Consider the following 16,498-nt stretch of genomic DNA (forward strand, 5'->3'; position numbering starts at 1 on the left):
CCTAACTCTAAACTCACCCCGTACTCTCTGCATTGCCATCGCTACGGCCGAAACGGAAAGTTATATTGCTGGATGTGGTTGATTTTTCGTTTAACTAATAGTTATTATCTCAAAAAATTATATTTTTTTTTAATTTCAATTTCCTTCAACAAGAAGTGACATTTAGAAATAATAATTACAGTTGAATAATCATCTAAACAATCAAATCACGGAATTGGATAGACAAGAATATTCCATGAATTGAGATATCTGAGAGAGCTGACAACCCTACATTATATATGAATTTTGAAATTAATCAATAGTCATAACCAAATATGAGATAAAATAATCTCATATTTTATTACGAAATTATTATTCTTATCCAACCAACCAAATCACACCAAAAGGGTCAAGTGGTCTGGAGAATTAAAAAAAAAGATTTCCGTATAAAGTTTTATATCAAAGTGCCAAGGCTAATTCCCAATAATCAGAAAATCAATACAAGCAACAGCCAAACAGATATGCGCAATGGCTTCCTAATAATCTCCAATATATATATATATATACTCACTCCATTTATAATAAAAATAGAATTTCAAACCATTATTAATAAGATTAATTTAATAAAATATATTTTTAATTAAAATTTTCTTAAAATGTATGACAGATCAAGAGTTCAAGTAATATAAAACGAAAAAAAGTATATATTTACACGTTCTATCTTTGATTAAGTCCACCTGTGAATAATCAGTAACTTCAATTACGACTTTTTCGATCATTAATTTTTTGGCATGTGGTCTTAGCCACCACCATATCTTTTGACACAACGAAATTTTATGACTTCATCTAAATTCCCGAATTTTGAAAGGGGTGAAAATCTTATCTAAAATTTTATGATTAAAGAAAATGTACATTTTAATTTATTTAATTATGTCTTCAAATAATTTGATTATCGTCAACCGATGTCTCCAACATGTAAAACTTGTGAACCAACGAATGTTGAATAAACTGCACGTCTAATTTGGTGTTCTAATTAAAGTGGACTAGGTAAATGAACAATATAGAATATTGTGGAGTGTAAGAACTGTAAAGATGAATTTAGCACTGAATTATTTTTTTAAAAAAAAATATATTCTTTTGTATTGTAGAGGTGGCCCAATCTACTTAAGTCTCCCTTTTTCAGTTGCGTGATAAATGTTTGTGTATAGCATTAAAGATTATTGAAAAGCACTTGCATATTGTGAGACTAATAAGATGAGTTGTCAACTTGTCATGTTATTTGGTAGGTCTCTAAATTAAACAACCAACTTTAATTTGAGCTCACTTATAATGGATTATCTTTTTAATTTTTTTCTTCTTCATAGTATATAGTCCCATCTTCACTCATTTTCCCTTCAATCCCAAGAAAAAATTATTACACTAGAAAAAAAATTACTCTTCATGTCTAGCTCAAGATGAATATTCAACAAAAGAATCCAAAATAGGAAAAAAAAAAGTTACATGTTGTACACATGAATTACCATTCCCTAACTAAAATTTGTAAAAGAAATTCAACAAAAAAAAATAAGGGGTGCTTAATATATGGTTCAATGAGCAAACTTACATTGTCGATCTCAAGCGAGGATTGAGTAGGTTAGACAGCTAGCGTAAAATTCACCAATTTTGAGTTGAACTTAAATGAAACAGTAAAGATTTATATAACCAGCCGACCTGAACGTGTTAGAGACTGAGGCATAGTTATTGTTGCCACCACTAATTACTAGTGTGAAATTCAAACAGTTCAATCATGTAAAGAATCAATGAATCTGTACACTTTGATGAAATTCCCCAATGATCAGTTAGAAAGAAGGCCCAATAGTTGCTCATGTTTGTGTCTGCTGTCAATCCACCATTGCTGGAATTCAATATGCTTCTCAGTAGTGCTAGAATCCAATATGTTATCTTCTTCTTCTTCAACAGGAGCAGGCAAATTTAGATCCAAAAAGTTTCTGATTTCTGGTATTGGTTTTTCTACTTCAACAGTCTGGTTATTGTTATTGATGTTTTTTTTGGCCTCAGCAATCAAATGGGATCTCTTATGACCACCTAATGCTTGACCTGATGGAAAAATCTTGTAGCAAATTGGACACTCATGCATCTTTAGCTGCTTCTTGGATCCACAATTGTGCCTAAATTCATTAATTCCACTCTCATTGCTGCAATTCTTGATGTCAATGCTAGTACAATTTTCACCTTTAGTGTTTTTGTGGCTTGCCCTGTGACCACCGAGTGCTTGATAGGAGTGGAAGCTCTTGTTACAAGTAGTACACTCAAATTTTATCTTGTCATAGTTTTCTTTTGGATGAGAATCCATTTGTGACATAACAAATTCGTTGTCTACTTTAATCTTCTTCTTTTTCTCATCTCCAAGAATTGGAGGCTCTGATTTGTCCCTTTTTTGACCATTTGTTGGAGACTTATTAGAGGTCTCACCTTGTTCTGTTTTCCAATTTTTTACTTTCTTGATCAGCTCTGATTTGGTACTACTACTCATCAATCTTGATTGCAAGAAGTGAGAATTGTTATCAGAACACTGATCAGTAGTGACATGATTGTGACCAACCCAATTTCCAACATCCCTTGAAAGCAAGATCAAACTCATAGCAATCTCCTCTTGTTCATGCTCAATTTCAGATACACAAGGGGAAGCATTAGCAGCAACAGTTAAAGAAGAAGAAGTTGTAGGAGCCATATACCTCTTCATCATCCTTCTTCTTGATGATCTCTTCTTCTTCTTCTTGTTTCTTGCTGCTGCTGCTTCAGTATCAGATTCACTAGCACTGTTCCAAGAATCTTCTTCTTGTGATGATGAGTGACACTTCATGTGCCCAAATAAAGCTTTCCAAGATTGGAAACTTTTGCCACATTCCTTGCAAACTTTGGGAAGCAAAGTATCCAAATCTTGAGAAAATTTTGAAGTCTTCTTGGGATTCTCCCTTAGCCCATAATTAACACTTTGATTGCCCATATCCAAATTAACATTGTTACTGGTACTGCTGATGATCAAAGCTGGAAGCTTCTTTCTTGAAGTCTCCCCATCAGTTGTATTAACCATATGAGACCTCATATGACCCCCTAAAGATCTACCACAATGGAAACTCTTGTTGCAAAATTTGCAAACATGTTTCAATACTACTTCATGATCTTCATATCCCATTGAATCAAAATTCAAGAATCAAGAATATCAGATCAAGAAAAGCAACACAAAAAAAAAGTCCAACTTTTACCTAGTCTTGTTCCTCCCAATTGCTCAAAATGCTACTTAGTACAACTTAGTATGTCATACTACAGAGTAAATCAAGAAACAGTGAACAAATATCAAGATCAAATTTACTTCTTCTTTTCTCTCTCTCTCTCTCTCTTTAACAACAACAACTACAAACAAAGACTATGTTTGGCAAATGGGAGGAGAAATCCATGCATGGAAGCAAAGATAAAAAGAAGTGGTAAAGAGGAAAAGATAGTACTAGTAGTAGTAGCACGTGTACTCAACTGACAATTCTACGCCAACTCAAATCCAACGGCTGAGATTTAGCATCTCTATTTGTTGTAATGAGCTGATCTTAGCTTAGCTAGGAAAAAAAAAACTTACAACTGCTCTCAATAACTATTCTTTCCTTTGTCTTGCTATTAAAGAAGCCCACAACACTAAAATATTAATTTTAAAGCTTTCACTCTTTGCCTATTATTCTGGTACTATGTACTATTGCTTCTTTTGTTTTCTTTTGATTTGACAAGTATAAAGTTTAAGAGCGAAAAAAAAGTATTATCAAATTTATAGGCTAAAATACTCTTTGATCATCTATGTGGTTATAAATCACTTATTTTAAAGTTAATTAAATTACTTTCAATTACTAAAAGATGGCATTGTTTGGAATAAACTAAAAGAAAAAAACTATTATGTAAATTTGGACATTGAAAGTATTATTTTATGAGTTTAAAATAAAAGATTTTGCGTTATCGAGTCACCTAGATGATAATTAGTGGCAGATCTAGAGCATAATTATTGAATTTAAGGGAGATTCAATACTTTTTTACTAGATCCTGCATATATCCCTTAAATAAATATAAATATTTGATTGTAAATTTATTTATTATTACATATTAATTTTGAAATCGTTATAAAACTCGTAAACTTTAAATCTCAGATCTAAATTTGATGATAATTATATGTAATTGGTATTGTAACTCTTTACAAACTTATTTTTAATTACTATATATCTTCTTCTTTTTTTTACGAAAGATACTTATTTTACACTTAAAGAAATCTTTATTTTACATATAAGAGATATTTATTTTTCATATAAATTGATTTTACATCATTTATCTTTTTTCATTTACAAAAATAGAGTACGAGGAAGTGCGTATGGAAAATAATTGACGAGGCACAGGGCGAAATTAATAATAATTTGGACGTCTCAAAACAAATTTTAGATGTCTAAAGGTTTCAGGTTGAGCATGATTAAAACCGAGTACATCATAAGAGGCAGATGAGTAATCACTTTTCTGTTACAAGTTGAATAACTTTCTAATATAAAAATTATTAGTTATTCGTATTCACATAGTAGTAAATTAAATTAGGAAATTCTAGCTGGCTAACCCATAAAAATTTCTTGAATTTAGCTTCAATTAGTATATAGATTATTAGTAAGGTAAGTTAAGTTGCCGGCCTAAATTAGCAAGATGGAGCCGGCTTTTCATAGCACTAACCGCAACGTGAATATGTCTTTGTTAATTATTAAGTGGACAAAGTAATCACATTTTTGGCCTATTAATATGAAAGTTCCTTACCTTTTGTGCTTGTTTTAGCCGGCATTATTAGTGCACCTTTAGCTGTGAATTTTATTTTTCTAATTAACTTGTTTACATATTAATTAATATATGTTTGTGTATTTACGAGGAACACAAAAGAACTCCCTCTTTATTTCCTACCATCTCTAGTACTTAATTAAAAACTAAAGATCAAACATGCATGTGCTTGCACATTATTTTGTGCCTAACTTTGGCTTGTGAAACTATACACAACTACATGCACTTATGATGATTGTTTGAGGCAAAAATGTCTCGTGATTGACCGAAGAATCTTGGATTTTAAAAGCCTAGATTTTAAAGTTTTCTCGATTGCCGGGCAATGGCAAAATCAGAATTTGAATCAGAATTTTTATTAAGGAATTCAATATCTACTATATATACATAAAAATAATTTTAACATTTTCATTGAAGGGGGTTCGCTTAGTCCCTAGCTGATTCTGCCTCTGTTGATAGGTAGCATTGATTAGTTAGATATCTCGAATTTAAGCCTATGAAAATGAAAAAAATAAGTGTTTTCATTAGTCATATTAGTAGACTCTGATTATCACATGGTTGTTAAAATAAAACAAAAGATGTGGCTAGCTTGACATGTTAATGGTAAAATGGCTTTATTGCAATTCTGACTTCTTGTTGCATACCAAAAAATTTATAGTGTTGAACAATAGTTACAGTTGCCACATATTTTATTCCCAAATGAATGAAAAATATAAATGTTATTCCCACTGTTTTTCCAATTGAGTGTGGTAATTATGTAATGCAAGGATGCTAAATATAATAATATATTCCCACTGTTTTTCCAATTTCCTCTAGCTGACTTACTAGGTGTCTGGTGAGAAAGCTGCTCAACCACTTCTCCTTAATTAAGGTGTTACACCAAACCAATTGGTGTCAAGTGATGATTCCACACATTTGATATTCTTAGATCATATAGATAATTTTTTACTATTAATTCTTAGTTCACATAGTTCGACTAATTTCATGAATATCTACATAAAAATCACTTGATAAATATCTATACTACTTCTTTTTGAACTTAAGATCTTGTGATTTTCAATTTACCTCGTCAACAACCACTCATAATTTTGACAAAGAGATCCAAAATTTTGGCCTATAAATAAAGACGGGTAAGAATTTCAATTTTATGAGTTTTGAAATTTTCAAATATTGGCTATTTCAAGTGTTATTCTGGATTTGAAATTTAGTATAAATATTTAATGACGTTCTTAAGACAAATATATTATGAAAAAATTACCTAATTACACTCCCTTATTTACCATATTTTTCATTACTCCCATTCATTTCAAAAAATTCTTTTTTCCATCCGAATACATTAATTCAGTAATCCGGATACATTAGTTCAGTATTCCAGATACATTAATTATGATTCATAAATTATCTCTATGTTCAATGTATCATGCTTTAAATGTTACCTGCTGATACATAAAACCCCCAATTAATATATCCGGATTATCATGTTTTTAAGGGGGTTTTGTAAATTAAAAAAGGTTAGGAAAAAATGATAACTAGCCCTTTACCCTATGTGATTTATTTAAGTTATACATATATTATTTAAACAAAAGCTACTGAGTTCGGCGAAATTCATATCCCTTATTTTGATGAGGTTCTACCATGTGGCTCAATTTATTACATACTACTACTTGACTAACTAGCACTAATGGACCAAAGATTAGGTCATCCATATCCACATTAAGATTTTATCTTTTGGTAAGAAATGAAAAGCCTACCAATTAGAAGACAATTGGTGAAAATGATGAAACACATACAAACATTTGTATATGATATGTTATTATAAATTGCCCAAAAGTGACTTCACTTGAGAGTGAAGAAGTCTTTTTTAGGTATTTTGTTTTACCAAAAGTGGATGCTACATATTGACAACTAACATTCTTCCAAGTAAAGTTTGGCCACTCCTTGTCTGTCTTCTCCCCATATATGCCCATTATATATAAACATTTTGATGCCCTACTTTGGCTTTATGCTTGCTCATGCCCTTTCACTAAATTTGAGGAAAAGGGAGAAATAGTGAATCTTTGAATTACTATTTATTTAATATTGGATAAGCTTATTTTCCACTAGGTAGAAGCAAGGCTAGGTACTAGCATCCACAATTACCCTATATCTTATATATAAAAGTCTAAATATTTGCTCAAAATTCATTCACGCTTGATATATATATCAAATTGATTAAATATCATCCACTAACTGATCAAATTAGCCAATCAAAATTGACTTCAGTCATTATATATTGAACAAAAGCAAAAGCTAACTACCTATGGTTTAGTGATATTGGTTAATAATAGTAAATGTTATGCATTCATCATTGGGTTTTTGTAAACATCAGGCATGGGCAGGGGCGGAATTTAAGGGTTCAAGGTTTTTATTCAAATTCTATTTTTGAAAAATTACATCATATATCCAGGTTTTAAATTAAATTTGTATGCATATATTAGTATATATTGAATTAACCAAGCATAGGTAAGTTTTCCTAATTTATGCTTGTTTCACCAGCTACCACTATTACAAATAAAGAATTTTTCCATCGTGGATCAATGGGATATTTGTGTTTTTTCACTCATTTTTTACTAAACCAACTCACTGTGAATAACACATTCTTATTGAAATACTAACCTAATTTTTTCCATGTGAAAATAGTATTATTATTTTTCTCATTTGTTTAATCAATATATCTGGATATTTTTCAATGGGAAAATAGTAATTTTTTAGTAGTGTATGACATTTTTCTAAAGTCAATTTTTACATTTTTCTCCTTTTTTGTATTTTCTTTGTTAAAAAAATGTATTGTACAAGGCTCTATATTTCAGCAAATAATTCCCTTTTTTGTCATACATTATGAATCCAAAACTGCAATTCACAGTTTCACAGATGTTGCCATTAATAAGGTTAAATTTTTCTAACTGTGATTTGTCGTTATACCTAAGTAAGTTCTTCTGATGTTACGCAAATTACTCTTTTAGAATTACCTAATTGGGTACGTAATTAACTCTCCTTTTTAAATGTAGATACAAATTAAAGTTGGTTTTCTTAGGTTCATAGCATTTTGGTCCCTCAGTTTTTAATAAATTATAATTTTAATCCAGTGATATCTGACTAAATATATTTAACTTTCAATTAATCGAAACGTTTAAATTTTGATTCTTTTACTTCTGAATATTCATAAATTTGCCATAATTATTAATTATTCCACCATTTAATTACTCATTTGTTTTGTTAAGTTAGTATTGTTACCCGATCTATAGTTGATGGTACTACTAATTGTTAGAATATAATATACCTACCTCTACATAAACAGATAAAAAACATACATTTTAATTGATGAAAGTTAAATGTGTTGAACCATATATTATAAAGATCAAACTAGAATTTACAAATAATTGAGGCATCAAAAGTGCAATCATCCGATCCTTTTTCTTAAAAAAATAATGCCAACGAACCAATAAAAGAAACTAGACAATTTCTTCTTATTTCCTTAAAGTAACAAATATTTATTGTATAATAGCTGAATATGTGCGTAAATTAACTCGAACACTAATATTATAAAAGTGTGACTCTCGTGACAGATCCCTTTTACCTCAAGTCAAAGCAAGATCTACCAAAGCCTTTGTTAATTTGTCGGTCAGAAATGGAGGAGGCTTGCTGAGGAGCTTCACTTATTCACAAGCAAAACAAAGCAATGTGTTGTACTATTGTACTTTTCTCATTTGACTTTTTATTCTAGGTTCAGTATTCGTTTTAGGATCCGATTAATTTGGAGTCGTATCGAGAAATTTCACTTTGAAAGGTAAATGTTGATATCATTTAAGAAGGGTTTTGATAATAATAACTGAGAACCAGATTATGGGAACCTGATTTGCGTGTTGGATGGTGCAGTGGGCAGACGCGAAAAACTGGACAAATCCTTGTATAAGTCAAGACGGCACAATAGGACTCCTATAAGGAAAAACATATCCCACCGAGGGAGCAACCCCATTTTTCACCTTGAATTGGTCAAAATATGCGGAATTTCTGACCATCTAGCTAATAATCCCGTGGAAATTGAGGTTCCACAAGCGGGTCGGTGGTGAGAAGGCCGAGAAAGTAGTATAAAACAGAAGTTGTGCTTTCCTTGTAGGACTCAACTAGGTCTTCAAAAATCAATGCTATAAAAGGATAATGGCGTACAAAGAATTTGTGTGGCTTTTACAAATCTGAAATCGAGTCTTTTCAAGCAAAAAAGCAAGGTGGCATTTCAAGAGCAAAAACATTAAAGAAAGAAGATCTAGAGTTAGGTTTTCTTTCTGAAAGTTATTTTATGAGTTTGAACTCTACTTAGAAATATTATTGAGTTATAATTTTCTAAGGTAGAAAGTGAGGCTTGTAACAAGAAGTGAGTTTGACTTCTTGGAGAGTTTGAGTTGCGATTATAGTTAATCGTTAGAGTTTAGGTATTTGAATTAGTTCCTTGATTATTAAGTAATAAGTTGTACTCTAAACTGCTCTTTGATAGTTAGTGAAGTTTGGGGGAAAATCCTGCGAGGTGTAGGTTGTGGTTTTTCTTCCCTTGAGCAAGGAAGTTTTCCACAATAAATTTTGTGCCTTGTCTTTACAGTTTTAATTTCGTATCACTAGTTCAAGAACCTGATTCTTGAAATCGTTAGGTGGTCTAGGTTTCTTCAGTAAACATTTCATACTCTTTGAAGTCATATTCAGAATTCAAACGAAAATACCTTGATTAAGAATGAAAGAGTATTGACTAGTACTACTAATATAAGTAAAGCTAATCTTTAAGCTTAATTGGCCCACTTTGTGTGAATATGAGATCTGGAGAGCTAGGTGACACATACAGTTTCCATGATTAAAGATGTATTAGAATATAAGTAAAGTTCCTTAATGATAAGCACGTCAACCATTTTAATTAATATAAAATATATAATTAACAACTATATTAGCTAGTTTTTGCCTTGGTGGTTAAGCTCTTGAGGGTTCATGTTGAACTGTATCTTTAAGTTGAGAGCAGTTAGATAGTAACTTTTTTCACCTCAACAGTTTGATAGTAACTTTTTTCACCTTTTTCTTCCAGGCTAATTCAAGATTTAAAGTCTTTAACTTTTTACAGTGACTTCAAGCTAGTTTATAATTAAATATTTATAAATACAACAACTTTCTTGATATGTAAATAAAATTTGTATGACTCGTGAACATATAAATTACACTGTAGATCCGTTCTACTCTACCCCAAATTTACCCAAAAATCCTAAACTATATAAGGGCATGATCATATACAATTACAAGAAATCTTTGTTATTTGAAATATTGGTGTAGAAGCACGCAATGGAAAGATTGTATGATTAATGAAGTAGGCGAGAATCATTTGAAATTGGAATTCAAATTCTAATTCTTTTTTTTTTTGAAAAATAAGCTACAATGATCATGTTTTCCATTCCTTATTAGTGAAATTATTCGATACATATATTGGTGAGAGGTATCAAATATTCAGTACACTAGTTAACGTCTAATAAACCTTATTTATAAGATAAAGGGTTTGTATTCGATAGACCGTTGACCCAAGAAAATAACAGGAGCAAAAGAAACCAATATTATATATGACAGTACTTCTAGTGGAAGCAAATCTGTCAAGCAATGGCACAGACTATGTGTCTCATCTCACGTATGCAAATATAGTAGTTACATATAAATGGAGCTACTAGGAATCCATCCACCGCTAATTCTTCTTTTTTATTTTTTCTTCTATTTATTTATTTATTTATTATATGTGGTTATAAAAAGGCTAATAATGATAAAGGGTGCATGTGTTACTTTTTTTTTATACAGATGAGATGGACAATGGTTCATGTGTTCATTCATGGCAACATCTCATCTCACCAGCAATGCTTAAGGAATACTCATATCATATATTATATAAATAAAAAAGGGGTCAATGAAATTATAAACAAAAAAAATCCCAACTGAAGTTATTTATGTGGGACCTATGTTTTACCTGTTCCTTTGGATGGATATCATCTATCATGCAAGAATTGGTTAGGGTAGAGCACTCTGCCACTACTTCTTTGACTTCATAATTTTGTTAATATAAGCCACCCCCCAGGGTACTTGCTACCTGTACTTTGCTACTTCCCCTTTCTATATAAAACCCCATGTGGGGTGCCAGAATTAAAGATTGTTTCTTTCATGTCTGAACATTGTCATGATCTAAATTACTGCATATAACAATGGAATGTATTGAAAAGTGCAATAACTCTTTCCTTTATTAAATAATCTATCATCACATTTTGTGTAACTATATTATAGTAATAATGATAGCTAGAAAAGATAGCATGGTAATAGCTAAAAAGATAGTTTTAATTGAAAAATGTATCACACCAAAGTTAGAACTTGAAGATTTAATTGTGAAAGGTACATGCATAAGGATATTTAAATTGGGATGAATTGAGCTATTTGATTTAGGAAGGGCATGGGAAACATTGAATGGATTTTCATTTATATGTACATATATCTCCCTAGGAATGCCCACCCTCTTTTTCCATTTTTTATTTTTATTTTTGATAGTTCGAATCTACAATTTTAAAATTAGAAGTGAGGAGTGTTTGCAGCAATTCTCTCTTGTCAGGTCAAATGGACAGTAGTAGTAGAATTTTAAAGGATATTTCAATTGGACGAAAGCTTGAGATGTGGCAGAATCAAAAAGCCCATAAGCACTAAAAAGGCACACGCAGGTCCTGCTGGAATTACCCACTGTCTCCGGCTGCATCTAAGGGCTGATTGTCTACATGTTGACAGTCACTATGATGGCCCACAGTTACATCTAAGGGTGCGATGTGCATTGTCATAGCAGGCGCAGATATCTTCTACTCATATTATATGTATATATATTGTTGAAAAATTCAGAAAGTATGGAGTAAATTCACATTCCCGTAAAAGGATTCTACTATTTATCTGATTACTTGCACTCAAGGGTGTGTCTTAAGTGATGAAGTTGGTGCAAACTTCGAATGGAAAAGGTGGGAATTCTAGTAAAAGACAAAAGTTATTAGGGAAGATTACGCTTAAGCTATTTGTAAACAATAAAGTTACTCAATACATGTGTTGGTAGAAAATAGCAGATACCCGGCCAATCAATGTCTTCATAAAGAAGTGATGGCCACAACCAGTACCTGCTACGGCCATGAGCTTCCTCTTTACATGACTTGACTTGATTGATGCCGTCAAGTCAATCAAGCAGTTAACACTTCACTCTCAATGCAACCAACTCTCCTTCTAAGTTGAATTATACAGTTTACACTCCACTCTCAATACAACCAACCCTTCTATCTCGAATAATATGCCACAAAGTATAGGCAAATAGAACCCATCCTTCCACAAAAGGAAGTATCTTGATGTTCTTGGTTCCTCAGGACAAACGCAAAACTAGCATGGTGCCTGATAAGTCAGACTTCTGGTACGAATACCTTCAGCAAATTCAGAGTCTTAATAGTGATTCTATGTGTATCAAAGGTATTCATATCCAATTGAAAGTCGCAGGCTGAGAAATAGAAAGAGGATAAATAAAAAAGAGTGGTTATTCTGTACAGAACTAAACTTAAATAATTTAAAAGGATCTTCATCTTCCTTTTTTGAAATATGGCTTAATTGACCATATAGCTAACTTTACAAATATTATTTTAAGAACCTACTGTCAGACAAAAGCTTCCTAGGAATCTGGTGTTAAGTCAACAAAATGATGGCTACTGTCAGCTCCAAAAGTTTAGCGTCCATCAGCTCATGCAACACCCTTGCAATGCCATTTCTTACATCTGGGTTGGAAAAAAAAATACTCCCACCATTATGAATATACAAGGGAAACTGAAACCTACACATGAAACATTACCAGATTGATTCCACCACACAGCCCAGCCTCTACAGCATGAATGTAAATGTGTCAAAACTTAGCTAAACCCCTGAATAAAAGAATCAAAAACCCCTTCTTTTTTGTTGAAAGAGAAACTAGAGTCGGACTAAAGCTTAACCCCCTAAACATCTCGGCTCTTGTATATCCAGGCTCCATCACCAAAGACTTCTTCAATCATAGTGTGTGTTGGTAACAAATCAACTTCATTTCTGGCACAGCTCAAGTACCCAACATCCCATTCTTTGCCATTACATGACTCCAACAGACTATCATGCTTCGTGCCACTGCACATAGCAGCAATATCGCTTGCCCAATGTTTATCGTTGTTAACCTTCCCTAGTGATGATTCTGAAGTAACCCCAGCTGCATCAGTGGTAAAGGAGCCACCTTGGACTTCTTGCTCAACCACTTTATTTGATAGTCCATGGTCTTGAGGCTGCATATTAAGTTTATAACTGCTGTTACTATCAAACAACTTACCAGGACATGATTCCTGCACATCAGTGAAGACCTTCCTGCTACCAAAACTTTCAGGCTTATAATCTTCCCATGTAGCCTCACCCACATCCTCATCATATGTTCGTCTATCGTGCTCCTCATGGATCATATTGTAGCTGAGATCATTATGATAAGCTGGGGATTCAATCACAGAATCCTCATCTTCATCCGTCATTTTAGCTCCCTCGTCAGCATCATCAACAATGTCATGCCACTCATCATTATCACTGTCTATGTTCATTGGATCAAATCTATTCTGCTCAGCACGTTTTCGCAAAATAAAGACATTAAAATAATAGCTGACAAGTTCCTCTCTACTCCGTGAAGGAAACTCAATAGCAAGATGGTTCCAGAAATTCTTGCCTAAGGATGCAGGATTGGACAATACAACCTCATGAAATAATTCCTCTTCCTCTTCACTCCATTTTTCTGACACTACCTCTCCCGTGTCACAAAAACCCAACCTAACAAATGTCTCCTCGCCAAGGGCTAGCTTTAGTTTTTCCCTTGCTTTGATGATGTCTAGCCGAACACATCTTATGGAACCTATATCTTCACAGGAGCATTCAACTCTTCTCTCTCCAAGAGTCTCGACATGATCTGCAAGTAGCTCCATTTTACGCATCGGAATGATAGTCCTTCCAGCATGTTTATTTTCATCGGCTTGAGATGGCGCACTCAGAGTTTTATGCATACCCTCTATGCACGGCTTATCCTTGTTACTACATGGTGTCCATTCTGGTAGCTCTGCCTGAAAATCAGGTCCAATAGGGACCATCTTTTGAGGATTACTTGAAAGAGAAGAATATATCTCCCTGTGATGAGCAGCAGCCCTAAACGGATGATCAAAATAGTAATATTCAGGAGACGACATTATATGAAAAGGCGCCTCAGGCCTGATGTCTTCCTCACTGGTGCTACTGGTGGGCCAGGAAGAGTTTGAAGCAGATCCATGAATGCCCATCTCAGTTTCCTTTTCAGAAGAAAAAAGAACTTCAGCCACATTGTAACTGTCAGGTTTCTTGTTTGCATCAGGGATGATTCTTGAAGAGTTGTCCTTGTCACCACCTACCAAAACCCATAGATAACAGACAGTCCGTCAGAAAATGGAGCAAAAATATTCATTTAAGCTCCAAAATCTACTCTTACAAGAGCCCGTAAAGTAAGGTGTAGAGAAAACTACTCCAACCTTAAAAATACTTGGCAGGTCTTACAGTGTACAGCACTCAACCAGTGACTGGAAGCATTTTTCACAATGGTACATAAAGCAGCAAAAACAGTGTGAAGAATATCTCAGAGCTAACAAAATAATTTCTTGTTACCTGAAGCATAAGCATCCACAACTACTGATTCACGAGAAAGTTCCAAAACGGAAACTAGCTGACAGCTGGGTTCATGTCTTGGTTGCTTAGATGAAACCTCATACAGATCCTCTTCACCAAAAGGCCTTTTTTGCACCATAATTAGCTGCAAGGAACTAAATATATATGAGATATTTGAACGTAAAAAGGAAGAAGTTGAAAGATAAAAGGCAGAGAAGGAAAATGCCTTCAAGTTCCACGTGTTCTAATAATATGTAGCAATGCATATAATTTCATAATTGCATTAAAATCCCACTAAATCAAACACAGAAAACCTATAAAGATGAGCATTTCAACCCACAGCTATACAACCTCATAAGACCATTTAAAATCAAGTATAACTGTATTTTCTAGCTGAAAAGAAATATACTAACAAAAACACCACAGCAACTCTCAATAAACAGAAATACCGACACAATATTGTTAGTATGATTTAGGAATACAGTCAGACAACTGACTTAATGATAGCAGTAGTCAGAATCTCCGGTTTGATCAGGACAAGGAGTCCCATTCATTCGTTCATCAAGTGACTAGCCAACCCCAGGAGTGACTCTATTCAACCTGTCTTGATTGCCTAGCTAATGCTACCGTCGCAAGCAACCTCTTAAAGAATATGGAGTGAACGACCCTTCTATCTAGATTTTGATTCTGCTCGGGTGAGCTGTCAAGCATAGTAGCCTGAAGCCTCGTAGGGGCACCTATCTGACTATGAATGGTTATACGCACTAGAAGATATTGACGGGAACAAAATACAAACATCAAGTTTCCTTTTAGGGCTGCGCAATCAGCAAATAAAATACCCATCTCATTGTAACAAATACAAAGACAAGACTATATTGGCAAGCACGACAACATATAAACCAGCCAAAGGAGGCTAATTACGATAAGTGCATACAGTAATCATGAAGCTGATTAAGTTTCTAATACCTAATTAGTGATACGTGGCACGGGAATAGAACAGTGACGCCACTGAAAGTAGTTTCATTATTATAGTGTTGTGGCCCTAAAGAAAATCATAATTATAGTGTTGTGGCCCTAAAGAAAATAAAACTGAAAAAGAGACCCATAAGTTTGACCAATTACATGTAGCATATGAAACAACAAAATTGACATTAGGGGAAATTCGGGTACCTTGAATTGGTGTAGCGGATTTTTCAATTTGAACAACTCGAGGACGGGAATAGAAATTGGGGGTAAAACAATTTTATTTTTTTGGCAAATTGAGGGGTAAAAATAAGAATTGCAAATTTTATGAAAACCCTAACCCTAGATCCCCAAAATCAGATTCAACTCTTCAATCAAAAATAAAATAATAAAATTCAACCCAAAATTGGTTCAAGGAAATTAAATTGAAGGCGAAAGGAAACGGATGAAACAAGAAATCCCAAAATCCACAAACTATTAATATCAAAAGAAGATCAACCCAGTTTTTCTTTCACAAAAAACAGAGAAATCAAGGAAGCAAAAACAAAAGAAAGATATAATAACCGATGAATTTTACAAAACAAGCAATGAATCGAACAGATCTAGAAGATACAGAAGAGATCTAAACCCTAAAATCGAAATTCGATTTACCTAACAGATATAGCCGAAAGAGGTGTCAATAGAAAGAGGAGACAACGAATTAGACAAATCGGAGATTGATTCGAACTTTCCGAGGAGAAATCGAGGTCGATTTGTGGGGAAGAAGAAGATGGAATGGAATTGGGGGAAAATCGATGAAGATAAAAAGGTGAAGCTAGAGCCCTAGTGGGTTGCGGAATCTGTTATCGGGCGGGTCCGAAATTAGCAACGCTGGAGGTTCCAAAAAGTTGCGCCAATTGTAATTTGGCTAGGTGAATAATTGCACGGATCCCGATGAGATTTAGTAGCCTAATTGGTTTAG

The 16,498-nt window shown here is 33.3% G+C and overlaps 2 protein-coding genes across 4 annotated transcripts; both read right to left on the minus strand.

The window, feature by feature from the left end:
* Positions 1-1,422: 1,422 nt before the first annotated feature.
* Positions 1,423-3,612, minus strand: LOC129895270 (zinc finger protein ZAT9-like). Its single transcript, XM_055970954.1, has one exon. It carries the CDS (start codon positions 3,173-3,175, stop codon positions 1,814-1,816), a length of 1,362 nt encoding a protein of 453 aa, XP_055826929.1. The 5' UTR covers positions 3,176-3,612; the 3' UTR covers positions 1,423-1,813.
* Positions 3,613-12,389: 8,777 nt separating this feature from the next.
* On the minus strand, positions 12,390-16,488 carry LOC129894725 (uncharacterized). Of its 3 annotated transcripts, none has more exons than XM_055970380.1 (3): positions 16,189-16,488; positions 14,575-14,719; positions 12,390-14,320 (listed from the first exon to the last, which is right to left on the minus strand). In XM_055970380.1, the coding sequence occupies exons 2-3, from the start codon at positions 14,711-14,713 to the stop codon at positions 12,876-12,878; spliced, it is 1,584 nt and encodes a 527-aa protein (XP_055826355.1). In that variant the 5' UTR covers positions 14,714-14,719; positions 16,189-16,488; the 3' UTR covers positions 12,390-12,875. The 3 variants fall into 3 exon arrangements, with proteins under 3 accessions (XP_055826355.1, XP_055826356.1, XP_055826357.1); XM_055970381.1 differs by lacking the exon at positions 16,189-16,488 and adding an exon at positions 15,745-16,089; XM_055970382.1 differs by lacking the exon at positions 16,189-16,488 and adding an exon at positions 15,745-16,089 and having other exon boundaries at positions 14,575-14,729.
* Between the last annotated feature and the right edge of the window lie 10 nt (positions 16,489-16,498).

This window comes from Solanum dulcamara, chromosome 7, assembly GCF_947179165.1.
Source record: "Solanum dulcamara chromosome 7, daSolDulc1.2, whole genome shotgun sequence".
In the NCBI taxonomy this organism is placed as follows: domain Eukaryota; kingdom Viridiplantae; phylum Streptophyta; class Magnoliopsida; order Solanales; family Solanaceae; genus Solanum; species Solanum dulcamara.

Coding starts and splice junctions, on each gene's coding strand:
- LOC129895270 (XM_055970954.1), bottom strand. CDS start 3,175: ATGGGATATGAAGATCATGAAGTAGTATTGAAACATGTTTGCAAATTT.
- LOC129894725 (XM_055970380.1), bottom strand. CDS start 14,713: ATGGTGCAAAAAAGGCCTTTTGGTGAAGAGGATCTGTATGAGGTTTCA. Junction 14,321..14,574: donor TGTGGATGCTTATGCTTCAG/GTAACAAGAAAT, acceptor GGGTTTTGGTAG/GTGGTGACAAGGACAACTCT.